The sequence below is a fragment of the Lepus europaeus genome, chromosome 17, assembly GCF_033115175.1.
Source record: "Lepus europaeus isolate LE1 chromosome 17, mLepTim1.pri, whole genome shotgun sequence".
Taxonomy (NCBI): Eukaryota; Metazoa; Chordata; class Mammalia; order Lagomorpha; family Leporidae; genus Lepus; species Lepus europaeus.
The window spans coordinates 25,621,400-25,648,468 of NC_084843.1; the positions used below are offsets into that span (position 1 = coordinate 25,621,400).

General features: G+C 47.0%; 1 protein-coding gene across 3 annotated transcripts in view; it reads left to right on the top strand.

The window, feature by feature from the left end:
• Positions 1-624: 624 nt before the first annotated feature.
• The window catches only part of STN1 (STN1 subunit of CST complex), a 49,221-nt gene continuing 22,776 nt past the window's right edge, over positions 625-27,069 (top strand). Inside the window, exons 1-5 of one of the 3 annotated variants that reach the window (XM_062214254.1) lie at positions 625-697; positions 1,292-1,482; positions 8,696-8,791; positions 18,326-18,394; positions 26,872-27,039. In XM_062214254.1, coding sequence (XP_062070238.1) covers positions 1,332-1,482; positions 8,696-8,791; positions 18,326-18,394; positions 26,872-27,039 — 484 coding nt within the window. In that variant the 5' untranslated portion in view covers positions 625-697; positions 1,292-1,331. Of the gene's footprint in view, positions 698-787; positions 1,483-8,695; positions 8,792-18,325; positions 18,395-26,871; positions 27,040-27,069 lie in introns of those variants that run through there. The other 2 variants (XM_062214255.1, XM_062214256.1) reach the window with 2 other exon arrangements.

Genomic DNA, 27,069 nt, shown 5'->3' on the forward strand with positions numbered 1-27,069 from the left:
CAGTAATGTCACCATGTACGCGCGGGTGTGGAGCAAAGTTTATCTTTTCTCGGCTTAAATTCGGACTGCTGGGGGCCAGGCACCACGAGGGCGGCCATGACTTGCTTTTCAAGGTTCTTCATGGGTGCAGCAGTCCGGACGGCGGACCGAGTAAGGAGGGAGACAAACTGTGTTAGGATGATCTCGCACAGGCTTGTCTGGGGCAGAGCGTGACCTCAGCTTCGTTGGAGGGCTCAAATTTAGATACCGATACTATCTCCACGGTGTCAGCGGATCCTCTGACAACAGTAAGCGAACAGTTAACCGACAGCACAACGCAGTCCTGCTTTGGGCGCTGCGTTTTGTTGTTCTTTTACTATGCGAGGAAGCAAAACAAACAGGATCTTGTCCCATCCTCTGGGAGATCCGGGTTCGGAATCCCGCCACTAGCGCGGGGGCGGGGTAAAAGGGACAATGGCAGGGAGGAGCTGGGCCTGCCGGAACTTCGGGGGCGGCTTTGGGGCCCAGGAGACTTCGGACCCGAGAGTGGGCGCTGGCCAGGTCGCGGGCGGGGCCTGAGGCGGCCCGAGTCCATCCTCCACCGCGCAGCCCCGCCGCAGCCGCCGGGAGGAGAGCGCGAGGCGGGGCCGCGGCGCGGTGGGCGGGGCCGCCGCAAGGCCCCGGCTGCAGGAAGGAAGTCGGCGGGCCGGGAGAGCAGGTTGGTCCCGCGGAGAGGGCGGTGTGGGGCCGGGCCGGAACCCTAGGTTCGACCTCGGCCATCTGCTCCCGCGCCGGGTGCGCGCCGGAAGGGCGGGGCCCCGGCGTCCCAGGCGGCTGCGGGCGGCGGCGCGGAGGCGTTAGGAAGTGCTACTGCGGGCCCGCTTTTTGTTTCCTTTTTTTTTTTTTTTCCTCCGCTCATCTCCAAAAGCGGACGGTGCAAGGGCAGGGAGACGACCTGACCCACCTACTGTTCCCCAAGACAGTGGCTAGGCGGGCTTCCATCCTTCCCTGGACCCCTCCCATTAAAGTGGGTTCAGGATACGCCTGTTTGGACGATTCTCCCCTATGAGGAATGATGGGGTTTAGCCGGTTTGAAGTGGGAGAGCCCTGAAGGAGCCCGGGGGTCCACCCACGAGGAACGCCTTTTTCATGCCCCTTGGCGTGCAGCCTGACAGTTCTGGGAACCCAGAGTTGAGCCCACTCCCATCCCTTCCCCTACCCCCCACCCCCGAGTCGGGATGCCGGCCTGTGAACAGCTTCCGGCCCTGGTAGTTTCCCCCACGTTAGACGCCTTGCTTTCTGTGTCGCCTAGGTCCTAGGCCCACGGCCGTAGAGCCTTTTGGGGAAGCTGGATGCCAAAGCCCAGCCCGATGCAGTCTGAATCCAGCCCGTGTGAAGAGGAGACCCCTGCCCTCCTGTGGGGTTTGGATCCTGTGTTTCTGGCCTTTGCAAAGCTCTACATCAGGGATATCCTGGCCATGAAGGAGTCCCACCAGGTGCCAGGTATGTGGCTGGTCAGCCTGAGGGATGCCTTGGGCTGCAGATGCAAGACCTCTTTCTGCCTCAACGCTGCGGGCAGCTGGAGTCGAGGGCCTTTCAGGAGAGCCTTCCCTGACACAGGCTTTGGATATAATCTAGCCTGGACCCTCGAATGAGATCATCTCTCTGCCATTAAAAAAAAAAAAAAAGAATAGATGCTTGGGGTCTTTGTACGGAGGAATATTTTCCTATGGATTCAGGGTCTTTTCGGATTTAAAGCTGCTCAGTTTTTCTCTGGGCCTGTGCCAGGCATTGATTGTAGGCCTGGCCCCTTTCCTCACTGTGGCCCTGACCTGGCATGTGACTCACCTTCTGTAAAGCTTAGGTTGCTTTGCAAAGATGGGGATTAACCCTGCCTGATTTTCTAGCTGGGTTGTTTTTGTTCTTAGAATCAGAATAAGGTAAGGTCACTGCAGGAAAGGATATCACGTCTTGTGTCTTGTTTGCTTTTGTAATTGCAGTCCATTGTAATTCCAGTGCCTGATATGGAGTGGGCCTTTAGGAGTGGCCTTTAGACCAGCTGTTATGACACTACTTCTTGTATCCCAACACTTGGGTTTCTTTCTTTTCCTTTCTTTCTTTTTTCCTTCCTTCCTTCCTTGAAAGTCAGAATTACACAGAGAGAGGAGAGGCAGGGAGAGAGAGAGAGGTCTTCCATTTGCTGGTTTACTCCCCAGTTCGCTGGAGCTGTGCCTATCCGAAGCCAGGCGCCAGGAGCTTCTTCTGGGTCTCCCATGCTGGTGCAGGGGTCCAAGGACTTGGGCCATATTCTATCGCTTTCCCAGGCCATAGCAGAGAGTGAAATTGGAAGAGGAGCAGCCGTGACTCAAACTGGGGTCCATATGGGATGCTGGACTGCAGGCGGTGACTTTACCTGCTATGCCACAGTGCTGGCCCCAACACTTGGGTTCTTTACAGAGCTTCAGCTTCTGACTCCAGCTTCTTGCTATGCAGACTCTGGGAGTCACCAGTGATGGCTCAAATAATTGGGGTCCCTGCCACCCATGCAAGAGTTATAGATTAAGTTCCCAGCCCTCTGCTTCACCCTGTGAGGGCATACGGGGAAGGAACCAGTGGATGGAAGCACCCCCTTTCTTCTTCTCAAAAGAAAAGTAATTGAAGATGGGGCCGGCGCTGTGGCGTAGCGGGTAAAGCTGCTGCCTGCAGTGCCACCATCCCATATGGGCGCTGGTTCAAGTCCCAGCTGCTCCACTTCCAATCCAGCTCACTGCAATGGCCTGGGAAAGCAGTGGAAGATGTTCCAAGTGCTTGGGCCCCTGCACCCACATGGGAGACCTGGAAGAAGCTCCTGGCTCCTGGCTCCTGGCTCCTGGCTCCTGGCTTTGGATTGGCACAGCTCGGGCCATTGCGGCCAACTGAGGAGTGAACCAGCAAATGGAAGACCTCTCTCTCTCTCTCTGCCTCTCCTTCTCTCTCTCTGAAACTCTGACTTTCAAGTAAAATAAAAATAAATCTTTAAAAAAAAAAAAGTAATTGAAGCCATGAAACATAAATGTAAAGTTAAAAAAAAAAACAAAACAGAAGCCAAAAAACTTGTGTTACAGTGGTGGTTACTAAAGACAGGCTCATAATGCCTAAAACTGTAACATAGTTTGGGGGGTACATTTGAATAATGGGAATAGTTGTGAATCTTCACAGGTTGGCTGTGCTGTTTGAGAAGTTTGTTAAACTCTGCCTTGTTGAGTGAAGCTTTCCAGGCCAGGGCTTTCTGGAGAGCAGCCGTGAGTCAGAAGCCGCCAAGAACCTCCAGCATGCACAGTTTTCATGAGATGAGCCTTTGTGTTTCCAGTTGTGTGTACAGATGGATTTGGCTGACCTTACAGTAAAGCCTTCTGTAGAGATTTTTCACCATACCTTTATTTCCTAATTATTGTTGAAATGGTCTGGGTTTTTGTTGTTGTTGTTGTTTTGCCCTTGGAAGGCAGCCAACATCATCATTTCTGTTTTCCAGAACAATCTGGTATTCATCACAACTCATGTCAGGAAGACATTAATTCACACCAAATGCCAGCCTTGGTTAAAAATCTGTGGGTGTGCAAGCAAACATTAGGGACATGACAGGGGCTTAATGCTTCCTGTGGGCAAAGGGCTTTATGATGCATTGAAAACAAAGCAATGGAAGCTGGCGCTGGTGATCTTTGCTTCGTCCCGGGTAAGAATGTTTCAGATGTGTCTTTAAAAATGCAACCTCCTGATTAGATCAGACATCAGCCATACTTTTGTAGCGTGAACTTCCTGACTGTGTGAGGGATCTGAGGAGTGGAAATGCTACTAGTCTAGGTTTATAGTTTGTTGTTGTCGGGTTTGGTTTAGCATAAAGAGAAAACTATTGACCACATAAAATTTAAAATTGTTTAAATAGCAAAGAATATGTTATTCAAAATAACAAAAGTTAAAAAAAAACAAATTAACCAAAAACTAACAAAACTTGAAACAAATGTGTCATAATGACTTCAGCTGCCCTTTGTCTTGGGTCTTTGGAGTGTCCAGGTGGCCCCTTGAACCGAACTTGAGTTTATGCTAATGAGGTGCCTTTTGCTGGGCCCCTGGATAGTTTCAGAATGAGAATTGTCATACTCAGAAGACCAGGTTTATGAGTAGAGGGTTGGGGTTTTGAGCCAGGTCCTTTCAGCCCATTCTTTTGGTAGGATAGCAGATTGGGCACATTCAGTTTGTCATGCCTACGTTAGGAAACCCCCATAAAACTCTGGTTGCTGAGGCCTGGAGGAGCTCCCCTGCTTGGTCATCAGACACTGGTGATACATCTGGAACACACAGAAGCTTTGTATTTGGACCCCTCCATGCCTTGCCCTGTGCTGCCCATTTAGCTGGTCCTGATTCATACCTTTTATTATGAAACCATAATGTGTAGCACCTTCCTGATTTCTGTGAGTGGGTCTAGAATATTATCAAACCTGAAGGTGTTGTAGGAGCCCCCAAATTTGGTCAGAAGTGCAAGGGGCTTGAGGTCTGGTGACTGAAGTTTTGTGGGGGACCATGCTCTTAACCTGTGAGGTTTGCCCTAACTGCATAGTTAGTGACAGAATTCAACTCCCCTAACTCTTTGAATTTGGGATTAAACTAATAAAAATATTGTGAAGTTTGATAGGGATAGTGGTGGTTCTTTTATTTTTTATTTTATTTTATTTTTTGACAGGCAGAGTTAGACAGTGAGAGAGAGAGAGAGAGACAGAAAGGTCTTCCTTCCGTTGGTTCACTCCCCAAATGGCCGCTACAGCTGGTGCGCTGCGCCGATCTGAAGCCAGGAGCCAGGTTCTTCCTCCTGGTCTCCCATGCAGGTGCAGGGTCCAAGGACTTGGGCCATCCTGCACTGCCTTCCTGGGCCACAGCAGAGAGCTGGACTGGAAGAGGAGCAACTGGGACTAGAAACTGGGGTGCCGGCACCGCAGGTGGAAGATTAGCCTAGTGAGCTGTGGTGCCGGCCAGTGGTTTTTTTAAAAAAGATTTATTTATTTGTTTGAAAGTCAGGGTTACAGAGAGAGGATGAGATTGAGAGAAAGAGAGAAATCTTCTATCTGCTGGTTCACTGGTGGCAATGACCAGGACTGGGCCAGACAGAAGCCAGAAGCCAGGAGCTTCTTCTGGGTCTCCCATGTGGGTGGCAATGGCTCAGGCACTTGCCGTTTTTCCCAGGCCATAAGGAGGGAGCTGGATTGGAAGTGGAGGAGCCAAGACTATAACTTGCATCCATATGGGATGCAGTCATTGCATACAGCAGCTTTACCTGCTGTGCCACAACGCTGGCCCACAAATAGTGGTGATGTTTAGATTTAGTTTTCTGTTTTGTTTTCATTTAAAAAAAATCAGTTTATAAGAATAACATCCCCATAACATACAGAAACAGCCTTTATGGTTTTAATATCTCTGTCATATCAAACATTAGTGATGAGTTAAATAATGCTGAGTCTGTGATTTAAATCAACATCCAGTACTTACACTGATGGTAGCTGGCACCGGGGAGCAGAGTGATGAGTAGTCGGCCCTCCATGTGCAGAGTCCTGCATCTGCAGATTCAGCCAACTCTGGATAGAGAATATTTTGTGAAAAAAATCATGTCTGTGCTGATAAGAATCTCTCCCTTGTCACGTTCTGTAACCAGCTTAACCAGCTAAGTAGCATTTATATTGTGTTATGTATTATAAGTGATCTAGAGATGGTTTAAAGTAAATGGGAGGATTGTGTATATTATAGGCAAATGCTATGCCATAAGGGACTTGAACATCCATGGGTTTTGGTGTGGGCAGGAGGTCCTGGAACCAATCCTCTTGAATACTGAGTGAGGACTATATGCACAAGAATTATATTAATTTTTTTTGAAAAATACTTTCTTAAGCATTTTAATGCTAGCAAACTTCAGGAGAAGCAATTATTGCAAAGGTTCAAAGTACTTTCAGAGCCATGAGCTTCTTCCGGGTCTCCCATGTTGGTGCAAGGACCCAAGCACTTGGGCCTCCTTCCACTGTTTTCCCAGGTGCGTTAGCAGGGAGCTTGATCGGAAGTGGAGTAGCTGGGACTCCAGCCAGCACTCATATTGATGCCGACACTGCTGGCAGAGGCTTAACCTTCTACACCACAGCACTGGCCCTCCGAAGTACTTTTAAAAAGAGGAAATAGGCAAATGCCTTGCTCTTCCCACTAGCGCTTTCGGGTGCTGAGGGCTGCCTGTGGAGAAACAAGAGCCCAAGGGCCGCTTGGGAAAGACCAGAGGATGAACTTGATGTCAGCCAGTATTGGCCTGTTGTGATCATTTTCTTATCTCATCAAACTTTCACAGTGACAGAACTGCCATCCAACTGTCTTGCACACTCTTCTGTTACAGAGTCTTGGACTGATAGGAGAATGTGTTCTGTTTGCTTATTTTTCCATGTCTTTAGCCATTTTCTTGTAGGGGTGTGCATTTGATACACAGAGTTCATGTTCCCATGTACTCAGAGAAGTTTCTTCCATATTTCTAAGCAGTGTATTTCCTCCTCCTCCGCCAGTTTGCTCTGAGGTTTTTATTCAAACCATCTGTTATTTTCTTCTGCAGTTCTCCATTGTTCTGTGCTGCCTTTAGGTTCTTTTTTTTTTTTTCATCAGTCACTTGGGCTTAGAAGGATTTTGTTGCATACTGAAGTAACTATGTCTGTCCTTGAAGACAGGCCATTGTCCACATGATGAAAGTTTGAGGGGCTTGCTTTTCTTTTTTTCGAGAAAGTATTTTTATTAAGTTTTTCAGATACATTTTAAAAATTTGGATTTCCAATGAGTTTATAACATCGGAGGACAGGTGACTTGGAGATGTGGTTGGCTTGTGCCATCAGTCCAGTCTCCTCACTGCCTTCTCCTGACCTTAGCCCAGCTAGAACACCTTTTGTTCCGCTCTGTTCCCCATCTTAAGGGTCTTAACATTCCATGGGTTTTCTGTGGAGCCACTTTGTCCCCCTCCCCTGTCAATCCATGTGTGCCTGGATGGGAGTAGCTCTCCTTTAGGGGTGACACTGATCCAGACCCTTTCCCTCGTGTGGCACTGGTGTGTTCAGCTTGGGGTCCTCACGTGACTCTGGAGATGGTCTCCAATCCACCAAGTCTCCTTCAGATGTGTGCCTCTCCCAAGGGAGAGGGTCCAGCAGGAGGCAGCTTTACCTGCTAGCCCTTTCCATGAACAGTTTATGCACCCTCATAGAATTTTAAAAAGAGAAGTGTTTTTTTTTTTAAAGATTTATTTATTTGAAAGGCAATGTTACAGAGAGGCAGAGGCAGAGAGAAAGAGGTCTTCTATCCGCTGGTTCACTCCCCAGTTGGCCGCAACAGCTGGAGCTGGGCCTATCTGAAGCCAGGAGCCAGGAGCTTCTTCCAGGTCTCCCAAGGGTACAGGGTCCCAAGCACTTGGACCATCTTCTACTGCTTTCCCAGGCCGTAGCGGAGAGCTGGATCAGAAGTGGAACAGTCAGTTCTCAAACCATCACCCATATGGGAAGCTGGCACTGCAGATGTTGGCTTTAACTGCTAAGCTACAGTGCCAGCCCCAAAGAGTTGTTGAGTTGTTAATCTGTTGGCCGGAGCTGGCACTGTGGCGCAGCAGGTTAAAGCCCTGGCCTAAAGCGCTGGCATCCCATATGAGTGCCGGTTCTAGTCCCAGCTACTCCTCTTCCAATCCAGCTCTCTGCTATGGCCTGGGCCCCTGCACCTGTGTGGGAGACCCAGAAGAAGCTCCTGGCTCTTGGCTTCAGATTGATGCAGCTCCGTCCATTGCGGCCACCTAGGGAGTGAACCATTGGATGGAAGACCTCTCTCTCTGTCTCTACGTCTCTCTGTAACTCTGTCTTTCAAATAAATAAAAAAGTGAGTCTTTAAAGAAAAAAATCTCTTGGCCTCAGGGTATTTTGTAATCTAAGTATGACCTACTGTTTATTTATTTTTTTTAAGTGCTCTTACTACTTCACAGAAATTATGACTGCTTGGAAAAGAAAGTCTTTCTGTCGTTTCCTCTATTTCCTTTTTCCGGTTGCTCAAAACACAGTGCTGTTTTTGGTCCCTTCACTTGATGACAGTTTTCACACCCCTGCGAGCCTTCTACATGGAGGTACACTCATTTTCACAGGTGGAAATCAGCTTCACCAACTCTAGATGGCAGTCAATATTGGTTCTCTTTCCTGCATTAGTACAAGTTTATTTCTTTATTTAAAAGATTTATTTATTTATGTCTTTGAAAGGCAGAAAGAGAGAGAGGAAGAGAGAAAGAGTTCTCCTAGCTGCTAGTTCACTCTCCAGCTGGCCGCAACAGCCAGGACTGACTCAGGCTGAAGCCAGGAGCTGGGAACTCCATCGGGGTCTCCCACCTGGGTAGCAGGGGCCCAAGTGCCTGGACCATCTTTCATGCCTTCCAGATGCATTATGAGAGAGCTGGATCAGAAGTGGGGGCACCGGGACTCAAACTGTGGGATGCCAGTTGGCTCCCTAGAAGCTATAGCCAAACTTTCTAATTATAACCCTTGATGAAAAGACATCTGGATTTTGTGGGGCCGGAATCTAAGCAAAAAGGACACCACTGATTATTGACCTCCATGTCCCCCCCGACAGTTAACATTTGATGAAACAGAAAATGTGACGGTACATTCAATGAATGACTTTGTCATTTTGTTTTTAATTTTAGGTATATTTTTCTACAATGGGCATCCAATAAAACAAGTAGATATCTTGGGAACTGTCATTGGAGTGAGAGAAAAAGATACTTTCTACAGTTATGGCGGTAAGAAGAGTTGTGTCTGAACATGAGTTTATGTTGAAGGCCCCCACTTAGCTGAAGGTTGGATTGTAAGCAGCCTCAGGCTTTTGGAGCGTTGGGGTCTGCACAAAGCCCATGCACTTTGCTCCCCGGGAAGCCATGCCTAGCCCCAGACAGGCCTGGGTGTAGAGTGGGGCCCCAGGTGGGAATGATACTGATGAGTGCCTTAAAGGGACAGGTGCTGGGGAGTAGGAGGTGGAAGAGAGACAATCCAGCAGTCAAGCGTCACCAGCTAGCAGGGCAGGCACCTGATACCTGAGGGCATAGCTAAAAATAACACAGGGTAGTGATATACGTTTGTGGTGATACCTTTCAAAAGAGGCCAGATTAATGTTGAAACAGACTCTTTTTTTTTTTTTTTTTTTTTGACAGGCAGAGTGGACAGTGAGAGAGAGAGAGACAGAGAGAAAGGTCTTCCTTTGCCGTTGGTTCACCCTCCAATGGCCGCCGCGGCCAGCGTGCTGTGGCCGGCGCACCGTGCTGATCTGATTGCAGGAGCCAGGTGCTTCTCCTGGTCTCCCATGCAGGTGCAGGACCCAAGCACTTGGGGCATCCTCCACCGCACTCCCGGGCCACAGCAGAGAGCTGGCCTGGAAGAGGGGCCACCGGGACAGAATCCGGCGCCCTGACCGGGACTAGAACCCTGTGTGCCGGCGCCGCAAAGCGGAGGATTAGCCTATTGAACCGCGGCGCCGGCCCTGAAATAGACTCTTTAAGAAGACAGGAACCTATGAAAAATGGCTTTAAAGATTTATATCCAGAGCAGTTTAAAAAAAAAGGGCTTTTGGTACTCAGAGGGATAAATATCAGAAAATTTTCCTTCCCTCGTGCTGATGGAACCAAATGAAGTTTCTGTGTTTTGCCTACCAAAGCATGATTTTATTTTTTTTTTTTTGAAGAGTTATTTTATTTTATTTGAAAGACAAAGTTACAGAGAGAGGTAGAGCCAGAGAGAGGTCTTCATTCTGCTAGTTTGCTCCCCAAATGACTGCAACGTCCGGAGCTGAGCTGATCCAAAGCCAGGAGCCAGGAGCTTCTTCTGGGTCTCCCACATGGGTGCAGGGGCCCAAGGACTTGAGCTATCTTTAACTGCTTTCCCAGGCTATAGCAGAGAGCTGGATTGGAAGAGGAGCAGCCAGGACTCAAACCGGTGCCCATATGGGATTTCAGTGCTGCAGGCTGGGGCTTTAAACTACTGTGCCACAGTACTGGCCCCACCAAAGCATGATTTTAGTGTAACAGGTCTTGATTTTCTTCATGGAGTTTGATTTAAGCATGTTAATACATGACCTTGTGCAACTCCAAGACTTTCTGAGGTTAAGAGGCTGAGCTAGATATTTTTGGCTATATTTGACATTGTCACTTCTTGTGGTTTGCCTTGGATTTATACTCTGTTCTACTTGAAGAAAGATGGAAGGCATGGCCGGCACCACAGTTCACTTGGCTAATCCTCCGCATACGGCGCCAGCACCCTGGGTTCTAGTCCCGGTTGGGGCGCCGGATTCTGTCCTGGTTGCCCCTCTTCCAGTCCAGCTCTCTGCTGTGGCCCGGGAAGGCAGTGGAGGATGGCCCAAGTGCTTGGGCCCTGCATCCGCATGGGAGACCAGGAGGAAGCACCTGGCTCCTGGCTTCAGATCAGCACAGTGCTCCAACCATAGCAGCCATTTTGGGGGTGAACCAATGGAAAAAGGAAGACCTCTCTCTCTCTCTCTCTCTCACTGTCTAACTCTGCCTGTCAAAACAAAAAAAAGAAAGAAAGAAAGAAAGATAGAAGGCAGTTGAACTTTGTGACCAAGAACCTTTTGTTGACAGTCTGTGCATGATTTTTAGCTTACAGATACAAGAATTGTTTTTTCTCAACATGCATTCATTTTCCTGAAAATGATTGTCTTCTGGTTAGAGATAAGCTCTCTCATGCCTTCTGCTTTTCCCAGCATAGTTTTTAGAAGAGCTTTTTTATTTTCTTTTTTTAGTGTTTATGTTTTTTCATCTACTTGAAAAGCAGAGCAACAGAGAGATATCTCCCACCTACTGGTTCACTCCCCAGTGCCTGCACTGGGCCAGGCCAAAGCTAGGAGTTAGAATCCCATCTGGGTCCCCTAAATGGGTAACAGGGGCTCAAGCACTTGAACCATCATCGGCTGCCTCCCAGGATGCATTAGCAGAAGGCTGGGTCGGAAGCACGGTAGCCTGGAATCAAACCAGCACTCTAGTGTGGGGTGCAGGCATCCCAAATAGTGGCTTAACCACTGCGCTACAATGCCTGCCTCTTAAAACTTCGAAATAAATGATCTTGTCATGCCTCTCAGACTGAATCCCTTCTCTGCTGTATTTCATCAAAGCTGTGGTCCTATTTTTCTCTAGACAATTCAGCAAACATTTACTAAGTTTCTACAATATACCCAGCTGTGGACAAGTACGCTGTCTGTAGGACAGTAAATTACTTCCTCTGCAAGTACCAATGATGAAATGCTAGTGTCTTGCAGCATTCAGAGCACTTTTACACCATCACCGCGCGTTATTCTCCCTTAATCTTTTGAAATGGCAAAAACAGATTCTCTTTCCGCCTTGTAGATGAGAAAACTGTTCCAGTAACTTGCACAAGATTCCACTGATGAAGGATTGTGGGTCCCTTTTCCTATTCACTGGCTGCAGTGTGCTCTGTAGATTCACATAACTCAATTTTATTTTGTTTGTTTTTTTGAAGATTATTTACTTATTTGAAAGGCAGAGAGAGAGAGAGAGAGAGAGAGAGAGATTCCCTCTGTTGGTTCCCTACCTAAGGACCTGCAACAAACGAAGTTGGGCCAGGCCAGAGTCAGGAGCCCGAACTCAAATCGAGTCTTCCACATGAGCAGCAAGGGCACAGTCACTTAAGCCATTATCCATTGCTTTCCAAAATGCGTTAGCAGGAATTCTGGGTCTGAAGGATAGCAGCCAGAACTTGAATTGCTACTCTGATATGGGATGTGGACATTCCAAGAAGCTTAACCCACTGCATCACAATACCTGCCCCTTGTATAGCTGAATTGGATTTTTCTATCTTCCTTTTCCTCATCTCCTTCCTTTGCCAGTCCTTTAGCCCAGTCCTTGATTCAGTTATATCTGGTTTTTAGTTTACAGTTTTTCAGATCAAATAAATGAGACTATTTGAGGACTTTAGTCCTGACCCTGGACCCAGACCAGATACTAGCCCTGTGACCTGAGGGGCTTTCCCTTATTCCCGTCTCCCATTCTAAAAAGATTGAGGCCAGGAGGCAGCACTGTGGCATAGAAGGTTCAGCCTCCGCCTGCAGTGCCAGCATCACATATGGACACTGTTTCGAGTATTGGCTGCTCCACTTCTGATCCAGCTCTCTGCTAATGTGCCTGGGAAAGCAGCAGAGAATGGCCCAAGTGCTTTTGCCTCTACACCCACGTGGGAGACCTAGATGAGGCTCCAGGCTCTTGGTTTTGGCCCAGGCTGTGCCAGGCCGTTGTAGCCACTTGGGGAGTGAACCAGTGGATGGAAGATAGAGATGTCTGTCTGTCTGTCTCTCTCTCTCTCTCTCTCTTTATATATATATATATATATATATATATATATATATATATATCCTCTCCTCTCTCTGCCTTTCAAATAAATAAATAAATCTTTGAGAGAGAGAGACCGAGAGAAAGGTCTTCCTTTGCCGTTGGTTCACCCTCCAATGGCCTCTGCGGCCGGCGTATCTCGTTGATCCGAAGCCAGGAGCCAGGTGCTTCTCCTGGTCTCCCATGCGGGTGCAGGGCCCAAGCACTTGGGCCATCCTCCACTGCCTTCCCGGGCCATAGCAGAGAGCTGGCCTGGAAGAGGGGCAACCGGGATAGAATCCGGCGCCCCAACCGGGACTAGAACCCGGTGTGCCGGTGCCACAAGGCGGAGGATTAGCCTGTTAAGCCTTAGCGCCGGCCATAAATAAATCTTAAAAAAAAAAAAAAGATTGAGGCCATATGTTTGACTCTTCCCCAAGAAGAATTTCCTGCCGAGTGGCTCTCATGAAGGCATGGGAACTGAAAAACATGTGAATGTTGAGGTAACTGAGAGGAGAAATGCTTTTGCCTCTTTAATTCCTGTGTGACCTGTTCACACAGAGAGCTGCCTCCCTCCCTGCTGTCCTTAGGCCCAGTGTGGCTCCTGGGCCACCTGCCAGGCAGCCACTCCGTGCTCTCCTGGGTTCTGCTCCCCCTTGTTCACTTTAGGCCTGTGCTGGGGGTGCTTCCTGCCCATACTGACTTGTCTCACGGCTGAAAGAGAAGGCAAGCAGCTCAGGGAGGACGTTCCTCTTCCAGGGCATTCCAGCAGCTGAACTGCAAGTCTGTGAGGGGAGGGGAGCCAGGATTTGGTTGCCTTGCCTGGAGTGCACAGAGCACCTGGCAGCAACTTGAGTTTAGGCCTAGGATCATGGGAGGCTAATGTTCAGGGGCTAAGTGTGTTGACTAAAGCTTGTCAACTAGAGTGGAATACCTAGAGATGTCATACTTCCTTTTAAATTTTTTTTTATTTTATTTATTTGAAAGGCAGAGTTGCAGAGAGAGAGACAGAGAGAGCTTCCATCCACTGGTTCATTCCCCAGATGACTACAATGAGCAGAGCTGGGCCCTTCCAGGTCTAGGACTTTCTTCCAGGCTTCCTACTTGGGTACAGGGGCCCAAGCAGTTGGGCCATCTTCCACTGTTTTCCCAGGCACATTAGCAGTGAACTAGATCAGAAATGGAGCACCCAGGACACCATCCGGTGCCCATATAGGATGCTGGCATCACAGGCAGCAGCTTTACCCACTATGCCATAACTATAGCCGCAAATTCCATATTTATAAACATGTAGGTCATTTCCAATTTTCAATATTATAAGTAATATGGGACCAGCATTGTGGTATAGTGGGTAAAGCCACTGCCTGCTCTGTTGGCATCCCATATGGGCACCAGTTTATGTCTTGGCTGCTCTACTTCTGATCCAGTTCCCTGCTAATGACCTGGGAAAAGCAGTGGAAGATGGCTCAAGTATCTGGGCCCCTCCTACCCATGTGAGAGACATGGACAAAGCTCTTGGCTCTTGGTTTCAGCCTGGCCCAGTACTAGCCATTGCAGCCATATGGGTAGTGAACCAGTGGATGGAAGATCTCTCTCGCTCTCTGTCTCTGCTGGCATCACAGGCAGCAGCTTTACCCACTATACCACAATTGTAGCTGCAGATATATGCAGCTTACATAAGGCTGTTCATTGCAGTATTCTTTTTAATATTTTTTTAAAAAAATTATTTTATTTGAAAGGCAGAGTTATAGAGAGAGAAGAGATAAAGGAAGAGATCTTCCATCCACTGGTTCACCCCCTAGATGGCTATAACAGCTGGGGCTGTGCCAGACTGAAGCTAGGAGCCAGAAGCTTTTTCCAGGTCTCCCAAGTGGGTGCGGGGGCTCAAGTGCTTGGACCATCTTCCATTGTTTCCCAAGTGCATTAGCAGGAAGCTGGATCAGAAGTGGAGCAACCAGGACTCCCACGGGTGCCCATGTGGGATGCCAGCACTGCAGGCCATGACTTAACCTGCTATACCACAGTGCCAGCCCTGTACTTGCTCAGTTTTGCTCTTCAGATAAATTACTTCATATAATTGCTAAGTCAACAAATGTTTACCTCTGAAAATCTGATGCATGTTTCTAAACTTGCCCTTTAGAAATTTGGTAATACTTTATAACCCCACTGATAGCATATGATAATGTCAGTATATATATTTTTTAATACGAAAGCTTGGCTTTTTTTTAATATTTATTTTTGTTTATTTGAAAAGCAGAGAGAGATTGAGGTTGAGATTTTCCATCTACTGGTTCATTCCCCAAATGAATCCAGGAGCTCCGAATTTCATCTATGGCCAGGATATAATCTGGTTAGAAGGCCCTAAGCCTTAAACCATCATCTGTTGCTTCCCAGATTGCATTAGCAGGAAGCTGGATTGGAATCGGAGGAGCTAGGACTTGAACCTGCACTCTGATAAGGATGTGGGCATCCCTAGTGGCAGCCTAACCTGCTGTACCACTACGCCTGCCATAGTATTTTTAATATTTGTCAATCTCTAGTAGTTGATACATTTTTATATTTGCTTCTTTTGTTCATTGGAACTAGTGAATTTAACATATTGAAATATATTTATTGGCCATTTTTGTATCTCACATAAATTACATATTCTTTTTCTTTGCCACTTTTCCTTCTTCTGCTCTTAGTCTTTTTCCTATTAATTTATATAAGCTTTTTATATATTAAGGTGCTAACTCTTATTATATGTATCTATACTATCTGGTATTAGTTTTCTGGTAGTAAAATATAATGGACTTCTTTTTATTAAATTAATTTATTTATTTGAAAGGCAAAGTTACAGAGATGCAGAGGCAGAGAGAAAGGTGTTTTCCATCCACTCCCCAAATGGCTGCTATGGCTGGCGCTGGGCAGATCTGAAGTCAGGAGCCAGGAGATTCTTCTGGGTCTCCCACATGGGTGCAGGGGTCCAAGCCCTTGAGCTGTCTTCCATTGCTTTCCCAGGCACATTAACAGGGTGCTGGGTCAGAAGTAAAGCAACCAGGACTCGAATCTGTGCCCATATGGGATGCCTACATTACAGGCTGTGGCTTTACCTACTATGCCACAGCACTGGCCCCTGAATTTTTTTTTCCATAAATGATAGTTCTGATTTTTAGGTTCCGCTTAAAGAAATCTTTCCCTACCACCTGTTAGCCCAAGGTTAAAAGTATTCACCCATGTCTGTTCTTATCATCTTAAATTTACCTATTTTAAATAAAATGAAACCGGCTGGCGCCGCGGCTCAACAGGCTAATCCTCCGCCTTGTGGCGCCAGCACACCAGGTTCTAGTCCCGGTCGGGGCACCGATCCTGTCCCGGTTGCCCCTCTTCCAGGCCAGCTCTCTGCTGTGGCCAGGGAGTGCAGTGGAGGATGGCCCAAGTTCTTGGGCCCTGCACCCCATGGGAGACCAGGAGAAGCACCTGGCTCCTGCCATCGGATCAGCGCGGTGCACCGGCCGCAGCGCGCCAACCGCGGCGGCCATTGGAGGGTGAACCAACGGCAAAAAAAAGGAAGTCCTTTCTCTCTGTCTCTCTCTCTGCTGTCCACTCTGCCTGTCAAAAATAAAAATAAAAATAAATAAATAAATAAATAAAATAAAATGAAACCCATCTAGAATTTATTTTAGTATAAAAAGTATTCTTGGGTTCATTCTTTCAATACAGATTTACCTTATATTTCTTCTGTATTTTGTGTGCTATTGCAGCAGTCTAGTTGATGTGTTCTGTTTTGTTTTGTTTTAATGATGAGGCCTTTGACCCTCTGCTTATCAATCTCTGTTCTGAGTTTGTCAGAAATTAGGTGAAGGAAGAGCAGGCATTTATTTCAGTGGCTAAAGTACCTGGGTTTGATTCCTGGTTGGCTCCTTTCTCCAGCTTCCTGCCAATACAAGGCCCTAAGGAGATAGTAATAATGCTCAACTGATCGGATCCCTGCCACCCATGTGGGAGACTTGTATTGTGTTCCTGGCTCCTGGCTCTAGCCATGGCCCAGCCTTGAGTCTTGTGGGCATTAGGGGGTGAACCACTGGATGAGAGTTCTCTGTTTCTCTCCCCTAACCCACCTGTGTGTGTGGATACGTATATGTGTGTGTGAGTGAGATTCTCTATGCCTTTCAAATAATTTCTTTAAGATTTATTTATTTGAGAGAAGAGTTTCAGAGAGAGATCTTCCATCCACTGGTCCTCCCCAAATAGTCGCAATGGCCAGAGGTGGGCTGATCTGAAGCCAGGAGCTTCTTCCGGGTCTTCCACATGGGTGCAGGGTCCCAAACAGTTGGGCCATCTTCCACTGCTTTCCCAGGCTATAAGCAGAGAGCTGGATTGGAAGTGGAGCAGCTGGGACTCAAACTAGTGTCCATATGGGATGTTGGCACCGTGGCAGAGGCCTAGCTGGCCCCTCAAATAAATACATTTATTATTATTATTTTTTTGACAGGCAGAGTGGATAGTGAGAGAGAGAGAGACAGAGAGAAAGGTCTTCCTTTTTGCCATTGGTTCACCCTCCAATGGCCGCTGCAGCCGGTGCGCTGCGGCCGGCGCACCACGCTGATCTGAAGCCAGGAGCCAGGTGCTTCTCCTGGTCTCCCAGGCGGGTGCAGGGCCCAAGGACTTGGGCCATCCTCCACTGCCCTCCCGGGCCATAGCAGAGAGCTGGCCTGGAAGAGGGGCAACCGGGACAGAATCTGGCGCCCTGACTGGGACTAGAACCCGGTGTGCCAGCGCCACAGGCGGAGGATTAGCCTATTGAGCCGCGGCGCCAGCCAAATAAATACATTTTTAAAAAGCTTTTAAGAGGCTGCTGCTGTGGCATAGCAGGGTAAGCCATTGCCTGCAGTGCCGGCATCCTGTATGGATACTGATTCACTTCCCAGCTGCTCTACTTCCAATCTTGCTCCCTGCTAATGTGCCTGGGAAAGCAGTGGAAGTGGTCCAAGTGCTTGGGCTTCTGCACCCAACTGTGAGACTCAGATGAAACTCTTAGCTCCTGACTTTGGCCTGCCCCAGCCCTGGTCATTGCGGCCATTTGGGGAGTGAACCAGTGGATGGAAGATCTCTCTCCTCTTTCTTTCTGTCTCTCCCTTCCTTGCTGTAACAAACTTTCAAATAAATAAATAAATAAATAAATAAATCCTTTATAGAAAAAAAAAGCTTTTAAAATAATTTAGGCAAAGAGAATACCTACCATCCCATAGCATGCATCCTAGATAAATCTATAGATACACGTCTACCGGTACAAGTCCAAGTGTCATGGGAATTACTTGATTCTTTTTTTTTTTTTTTTGCCACTAGTATTAAAACAAGCCAGACCAGTATTTTTTCTATGGCCAGGATATAATTATTTTCTATTATGAAAAGAAATCTGTGTCCTTATATGTTATGCTTGGCTTTCCTTACATCCCCTGCGGTGCTAAGGGCTGGGCAGGAGCCCTTCCACAAAGAGAAGCCCAAGCCAAAGGACTTGGAATGCTTTGTAAGAGAAATCGTGACAGAAGGCAGTGCCCTAAAGCGCTTGTGCCTCTCACCTCAGACTGTGAGATTCTGTCTTGTTTCAGGGTCGGGGAGAAAGGCTGGTTTTGTATGTGAGCATTCATTGGGGTTTTCATGTTTACCTTCTTGAAGACACCATGTTTAGCAGACAGCTGTACACAAGAATCATTAGTCCTTGAGGTAGGACAAGTGCGTGGTGAATGCACCCCCCTGGGGTTATGCAGTCACACTGGCGTGTATAAGCAAGCAGCGCATACTGGTGTGTGCTGAGACTGTTTCTAAAGGTGCAAGGGAGTTTGCTAATGGGATTTCCCTTTCAAGCTGTAGAAAAATTCATCTTTCAGTGTGGCTGATGCAGTGAAGACAAGTTTACAATCCATGCTCAAACCTGCATTCTCCCCTTCCATACTTCGCTTGCAGTGGACGACAGCACTGGGGTTATCAACTGCATGTGCTGGAAGAAGTCGAGTAACACCGAGTCCTCATCAGGTAACTGTGTTTGTCGTGTTCTTCACTTCCCAGCCAAGCAGTGGGTTTTCCTCAAGAATGCTCATCGGAATGGCTGGAGGGCTCAATTTTCCTGTTTATCCACTGGTAAATTACGTTGGTGGCTTTCCTGACAGCTGACGCTGCGGGGAGTCAGTTGCTTTTCTTTCTGCCATCTCTTTCGTGCGTGTTTGCTTCTAGGCCCTCGGGAGTGGGGGAGGGTTCCTGGGAGTTCCTGTAGTTCTTTTTTACCATGACAGTGATTACCTAAGTCACAACGATTTAGTCTAATTACCAGTCAGCTCTGAATCCATGACCAAAGGAGATTTTTGAAGACTGCTCCTCCCTTGGCTGTCACTGACTTCTAGGCCACTATGATCTAGGTTTTCTAAATTCTATAATATGTTCAAGCAATTATCAGCAAACCTGAGAATGAAAAGAAGGTAGGATAGGATTCCCTTGGAAGTTAGCCATTAAGTAATATAAACTGAAAAAGAAACTTAAAGTTGTATATCCAGCATGTTGACTATAACTGAAATGACGTTTGGTGTACTTGAATGTATCTTAGTTATCTTTGGGTGCTTTTTAAAATTAAATTCATTTAGAATTTGACCATCAGTTTCATGTCACCAGTATTCATTCCCATTCCTAATTTTGGAACATCTAAATTCTTGACACTGAGCTGCTTAGGAAGCTTTGTGGATAAATTGCAGGGAGACAACAGGTTTTTAAGTGGGTATCTCCCAGGCAAGAGTAAACCTACAAAGACAATCAGTGATCTTGGTGTTCATACCTGTCTGGGGTGTGTGTTTGTGCTGTGCTGCTACACAAGTACATGAGACTGGATAACTGGTAAGGAACAGAAATTTATTTCTCCTAGTTCTGGATTCCGGGAAGTCCCAGATCCAGGCACTGGCAGATTTGGTATCTGGTGAGGGCTGCTCTCCACTTTCAGGATGGTGCCATGAATGCTGCATGTCCATGCTGTTCCTCACCTGGTGGAAGGGATGAGGCCCACTCCTCAAGCTGTTTTATAGTGGTGGTAACCCATTCAGAAGGGCACAGCCCTCATGACCTAACCACCTCCCATTGGGCCCTATCTCTCAATACCACTGCATTGGGGACTAAGTTTCTAACATGCAAGTGTTTTTTTTTTTTTTTTTTTTTTTTTGGGGGGGGGGGAAGGGGGCGTGGGGAGGGAGGTAGAGTTACAGAGAAAGAGAGAGAGATCTGCCATTTGCTGGTTCACTCCCAAAATGTCTGCAACAACAAGCCAGGACTAAGCCAGACCCAAGCCAGGAGCCAGTATCTTCATCCAGGTCTCCCATATGGGTGGCAGGGGCCCAAGCACTTGGGCCATCTTCTACTGCTTTTCTGGGGCCATTAGGAAGGAGCTGGATTGGAAGTGGAGCAGCAAGGACACAAATTGGTGTGCATATGGGATGCTGATGTTTCAGGCAGTGGCTTTACTTGCTGTGCCACAACACTGGCCCCCAACATGCCAGCTCTACACCAGACAAAAACATTCCCATTGGGACCAGTGTTGTGGTGCAGTAGATAAAGCGGTACTGACCTCCCATATAGATGCTGGTTCAAGTTCCTGCTCCTTCACTTCCAATCCAGCTCCCTGCTAACATGTGTGGGAAAGCAGTAGAAGATGGCGCAAGTACTTGGGCACCTGTGCCCACATGGGAGACCCAGGTAGAGTTCCAGGTTCCTGGCTCTGGCCTGCCTCAGCCCTAGCCATTCCAACCATTTGGGGAGTGAGCCAGCTGATGGAAGACCTCTCCCTTTCTGTCTTTCCTTCTCTCTGTCCCTCTAATTCTGCCTTTCAAATAAATAAATAAATCTTAGGAGCCAATACTGTGGCATAGCAAGTTAAGCCACTGCATATAGCACCAGCATCTCATATGAGTGCAAGTTCGAGTCCCAGCTGCTCTATTTCCAATCCAGCTCCCTGCTAGTGGCCTGGGAAAGCAGTGAAAGATGGCCTAAGTGCTTGGGCCCCTGAACCCACATGGGAGACCTGGAAGAAGCTCCTGGCTTTGGTCTAGCCCAGCATTGGCTGCTGTAGCCATTTTGGGAGTGAATTAGCAGATGGAAGATCTCTTTCTCTCTCTGCTTCTCCCTCTTTCCTCTCTCTGTAACTCTGCCTTTCAAATAAATCTTATAAATAAATAACTAAAAAAATAAGTCTTTATAAAAAATGCACAGTATCTCAGCATTAAAATCAGTTGCAGATTTCTGGTAGTGAGCATGGTCTTCAATCTGAAGGTCTAGTTCAAGTGTGCATGCTTATTTTAGGTGGGTTTGGCCCATGGACTATAGTGGGCAGATCCCCATATTAGACATTGTTTTAGTATTCCAAAAATTACTCTTTTAAGAAATGACATAATCAGAAATATTATATAATTCCATACTTAGTAATTCTTTTAAGTTCAACAGAGTGGTTCTTAATACTGACAGTGAGCTTTTAAAAATATCAGTAAATAGATTAGTAGAACAGTCCCAGTGGGCAACCTGAATTTGAAAGTGCCTTCTGAATATACAGAGAGGGTCCATTTATGAGGAGAAAGCCTAAAAATGACTCCCTCCATGTTATGTATGAAGAGATGTTTTTAAATTGTTCCCAACTCACTCATTCTCTCCTTTTAACTTAATTGTCCTCAATTTAAAACCTTTTCATTGGAAAGTGGCCAACAAAGACTAATTTTTTTTCAACAAAATCTGGACTGGATTAAAATCATGTTCTAGTCAAGGTAAAAGGATATAATATTAACACCTAGATGTGTCGCATTCAATGTACCTTTTGGACTTAGCTTATGAGCAAAGTTTGAAAGCTTGGCTCTTTTTTTTTTTTAAAGGTTTATTTATTTACTTATTTTATTTTATTTTATTCCATTCCATTCACATAGTTACAGAGAGGCAGAGGCAGAGAGAGAGAGAGTTCTTCCACCCTCTGGTTCACTTCCCAGATGGCTGCAATAGCCAGAGCTGTACATCGATCAGGAGCCAGGAGCCTCCTCTGGGTCTCCCACGCAGGTGCAGGGTCTCAAGGACTTGGGCCATCTTCCACTGCCTTCCCAGGCCATAGCAGAGAGCTGGATCAGAAGTGGAGCAGCCGGGACTTAAACCAGCGCCCATATGGGATGCCGGCACTGCAGGTGGCAGTTTTACCAGCTGTGCCACAATGCCAGTCCTGAAAGCTTGGCTCTTTTTTTTTTTTTTTTTGACAGGCAGAGTGGATAGTGAGAGAGAGACAGAGAGAAAGGTTTTCCTTTTTGCCGTTGGTTCACCCTCCAATGGCCACTGCGGCCGGCACATTGTGCTGATCCGAAGCCAGGAGCCAGGTGCTTCTCCTGGTCTCCCATGTGGGTGCAGGGCCCAAGGACTTGGGCCATCCTCCACTGCACTCCCGGGCCATAGCAGAGAGCTGGCCTGGAAGAGGGGCAACCGGGATAGACTCCGGCGCCCCAACTGGGACTAGAACCCTGTGTGCCGGCGCCGCAAGGCGGAGGATTAGCCTGTTAAGCCACGGCGCCGGCCTTACTCTTAGTGTTAGAATTTTAATGGGGATTAGCTGTCATGATGGAATAGATGACTTTAAATGAAGTTCTGCCTGGCTCCAGCCTTTTTATTCCATTCATTAAAGCACACAGCTTGAACTCTCAGCAACGTGGCTCACCCTTTAGATGAAAGCTGGCGTCTTTTCCTCTTCCCGACCATCGTCAGATCATTTCCAAGGTGCTGTATGGAGCATTTCTTAGCACCTGGTGTCTGCATAATAGCAATGAAATTTACAGATGCCTTTAAAACTCAGCCTAAGTAGAAGAACACCTAGGGATAGGGACATGGATGTGCAAAGTTATACTTGGGGATTTTCTGAAGGAAATACCAGTAAACTGAGCAGCAGTGATGCTGATTATGTCTGGTTTCCTAGATATTTGTTACAAGTGAACTTATGCTCCCTGTATGCTGGATTCCTTGGTATGGTAGATGTATTAATAGAAACTTAATACCTCTACTGAATACAAAGCCATGGTTGTTAAAATTGTAGTACTTTAAAGAACCAGTGGGGCAGTGTTTGGTGCAGTGGTTTAGATGCCAATTTTTTTTTTTTTTAAAGATTTGTTTATTTGAGAGGCAGAGTTACAGAAGGGGTTGGGGGAGAGACAGAGAGATCTTCCATGTGCTGGTTTACTTCCCAAATGGCTGCCAAAGCTGGCCGGATCCAAAGCTAGAGCAGGGGCTGACCTTGTGGCACAGTGGGTAAAGCCACCACCTGCAGTGCCAGCATCCCATATAGGTGCTGGTTCTAGTCCAGGCTGCTCCACTCCCTATCCAGCTCCCTACTATGGGCTGGGAAAGCAGTGGAGGGTGGCCTGTGTCCTTGGGCCCCTGCACTCATGTGGGAGACCTGGAATAAGCTCCTGGCTCCTGGCTTCGGATAGGTGCAGCTTTGCCTGTTGCGGCCATCTGAGGAGTGAACCAGCGGATGGAAGACCTCTCTCTCTGCCTCTGCCTCTCTATAACTCTGCCTTTCAAATAAATAAATAAATCTTAAAAAAAAAAAAAAGCTAGGAGCTTCTTTTGGGTCTCCCATGTGGGTGCAGGGGCCCAAGCACTTGGGTGCTCTTCCACCGCCCTCTCAGGTGAATTAGCAGGGAGCTGGATCAGAAGTGGGGCAGTTGGGACTCAAACCAGCACCCATATGGGATGCTGGTGCCACAAGCGGAGGCTTAATCTTCTATGCCATAGTGCTGGTCCCTAAGTGCCACTTGAGATGCCCACATACCATATCAGAGTGCCTGGGGTCAAGTTCCAGCTCTGCTTCTCATTCTACCTTCAGCTGATGTATACTCTGGGAGGCAGCAAGTGATGGCTTAAGTACCTGGGTCCCAGCCACTTACATAGGAGACCTAGATTGAATCCTGGGCTCCTGGCTTTGGGCTGGCCAAACCCAAGGATAGTGAACCAGCAAATAGAAGATCTCCATCTCTGTCTCTGTTTTCTCTCTGTCTCTGCTTTTCAAATAAGCAAAAATTAAGAATGTTTTTAAAAAGCTAAAAATGTGATCTATGATGCAAAATAGAGTTTCACTCCCTTTTTTTTTAAGATTTATTTTACTTATTTGAATGTGAGAGTTACAGAGAGGGAGAGACAGAGGTCTTCTACTTGCTGTTCACTCCAAATGGCCACAATGTCTGGGACTGGGCCAGGCCAAAGCCAGGAGCCAGGAGCTTCTTCTGTGTCTCCCATGTGGATGCAGGGGCCCACGGACCTGGGCCGTCTTCTGCAACTTTCCCAGGTGCATTAGCAGGGAGCTGGATTGGAAATGGAGGATCCAGGACTCAAACTGGCTGGGATGCCAGCATTGCAGTGGCAGTTTAACCTGTTATGCCACAATGCCAGCTGCAAATCACTCCATTATAGAAACCCTCTCATAGGACAAACCAGTAATGATACAACTGTAGGGAATAAGGCAGTGCTTAGCAGATGCTGTCATTGCAGGTAGATAACAATATTTTAAAAACAGTTAACTGTGATCCCTATCTTGCAGTTTACATAAAATAACCCAAAGGAGATAGAGTTGTATGTTTATCTTATAAATATGTTCCATGGGGCCGGCGCCGTGGCTCACTAGGCTAATCCTCCGCCTGCGGCACCAGCTTCCCATATGGGCGCCAGGTTGTAGTCCTGGTCGATCCTCTTCCAGTCCAGCTCTCTGCTGTAGCCCAGGAGGGCAGTGGAGGATGGCCCAGGTCCTTGGGCCCCTGCACCTGCATGGGAGACCAGGAAGAAGCACCTGGCTCCTGGCTTTGGATCAGTGCAGCGCCGGCCGTGGCAGCCATTTGGGGAGTGAACCAATGGAAGGAAGACCTTTCTCTCTGTCTCTCTCTCTCACTGTCTATAACTCTACCTGTCAAATAAATAAATAAATAAATAAGTTCCACTCTCATCAGTCCCTAGCTGCTAAGGCCCTAACAGCCATCATCAGTGACGAGGGGATGGACTCAGAAACCAATTTTTTCCAACCTTTTATGCAGTATAAGGAAATCAGAAATAAAAAAGAAAGCAGTGGAATGGGGAGAGTGTATGTAATATGCATAATGGATAAAGCTGCCCTGCCTGAATTTTAAGGAAACATGGAATAAAAGAGATGAAGGTTTTATCCATAAAGAAATACAAAGAGCAGATCACCTTATCAAAAATACATAACATCTCCTGCAGTTTAAAAAGCAAATTGTGTGGAATCATTATGTATTTGTTAAGGAATCAAAATCCCATTGACTGAAGTCAGTGTAAAAGATGTGAGAAAGCCTCGTGTATCCCTGATGGCATCAGGTGAAAACATAGTAGTTTGATTGATTTTTTTCTGGCAGACGTTCTGACATTCTGTAATGAACCATACATAAACCTATTTGTACTTTTTTATCCAGTAATACCCAGTGAAAGACCCCAAAGAAAACACAATAAATTTGTCCAGAGGGCTTAATCATTCATTATCACAAGGAACCTGTATTTGCTGAGTATTTTCTGTGAATCTGGCATTGTGCTAAAATCATGGAAGGGTTACTTTGGCGCATGTACAATGTTATTACCACCTTTTCTTAACTAAGAAAACAGAAGTTTAGAAGTGGAGAGGACACCGAGGTGCAGTGAGGCAGTTCAGCCGTGTGTCCAGGGTCTCCCAACCAGAGAAGATAAACTGAGATTCATGCTGTACTTGTGACTCCAGTCACCAAATGCTGACTTCCAAACTGTACTGCCCCCATGCAGTGCTGGTGGTAAAGAACCAAAATGCAACATGATGAAAAAGGGGAGGAAAATATTTAGTGAGACTACCAACCAAAGAGTGGCATATTAGCAGGACAGAACGCCGTGTTAAAATGCTGAGTTGTGTAGATTCTGTGAACATTTATGTATATTTGGAAATACGCTAGGCAGAAAAACTAAACACAAAATCTGTTGTGTGCACCAGCCATGACTGTGATTGTGGGAGATAGAAGTTTCCTGGCGGGGCAGACAACAGAGAATAGAAGGTAAGGCAGGAGGCTCTGGAGTTGGAGACTGCCTGGGCTAAAACCCCAGCTTTGTTGCTGACTGGTTGTTCACTTTGGGCCAGTTGCTTGACATCTCTGACTCTGTTTTCTCATCTCTAAAATACAGCTAATAATAAATAGTGGCGACTGTGAGGATTCTTTTTCTTTTTCTTTTTTTTTTTTTTTTGACAGGCAGAGTTAGACAGTGAGAGACAGAGAGAAAGGTCTTGCTTCCGTTGGTTCACCCCCCAAAATGGCCGCTACAGCCGACACGCTGTGCCGATCCGAAGCCAGGAGCCAGGTGCTTTCTCCTGGTCTCCCATGCGGGTGCAGGGCCCAAGGACCTGGGCCATCCTCCACTGCCTTCCCAGGCCACTGCAGAGAGCTGGACTGGAAGAGGGGCAACCGGGACAGAATCTGGCACCCCAACCAGGACTAGAACCTGGGGTGCCGGTGCCGCAGGCGGAGGATTAGCCTAGTGAGCCACAGTGCCGGCCGACTGTGAGGATTCTACAGTCTTCAGAGTAGCATCTGTTGTACCTAAACATTTATGTCTATTAAAAAAATTATTTATTTATTTTTGTTTTATTTGAAAGGTAGAGAGACAAAGACAAAGAGATCTTCTATTCACTGGTTCACTCCCCAAATGCCTGCAACAGCCAGGGCTGGGCCAGTCCAAAGCCAGGAGCCAGGAACTCATTCCTGGTCTCTCATGTGCATGGCAGGGATCCAAGTACTTGAGCCATCTTCTGTTGCCTGCCAGGGTACACATTAACAGGCAGCTGGATTGGAAGCAGAGTAGCCACAACTTTAACCAGGCACTCTCATATGTGATGGGGGCGTGCCAAGCAGCAGCTTAACCGCTGTGCCATGCATCTGTCCCCGGGGCTGTTACTTAACTAATATGATTTGGAAATGAAATTGAGTGACAGCAGTTACTTAGAATGCAATGTACATTGGATTCTTTCACCATGAATTGTTTAAGTTTACAATTTTAAGTAGTATGAGAGTTGTGTATGTGTGTGAGAGAGAGAGAGATTAGCCTAAGTCCTCACCAGCCATGAAGTTGAGAGATTAGGATGTTGGGCATGTAGGTAGGACTAGCCTCCCTGCCAGGAAACTTTTAAGGCTTGTTTAGAGCTGCTGCCACCACACCTGAGTGAGCTCAGGACTTGGGGAGCCCTTTGCCTGCACTGGTGACTCAGGAGTAGGAAAGAGTTCTTGGAGCACATTGGGACTTGCCCACTTGGCCTCAGTCTAGACGGTTCTCTTCACCCTACTTCTGAATAATTACAACTTATACCTTTCAGGAGGTTACATGGATTTCCTATTGTTGAACAATGAATCAAAAAGGAATAAGTGTATCGTGTGGGTCTTCACCCGAAGACTGTCTCATCAGTGTGGAGTGATTTCTGTCTTTCCTCTTGTCCTTGACAGCTGCAGCTGCTCCAAGTTCATCAAGAGAGCTGAGCTTAACCTCTCAGTTTAAGAAGCTGCAAGAGACTATTGAGCAAAAAACCAAGATAGAAATTGGGGACATTGTCCGAATCAGAGGCTATGTTCGCACGTACCGGGAAGAGCGAGAAATTCATGCCACTGCTTATTGTAAGCATGGGATATTTCTGTCTGATTGGT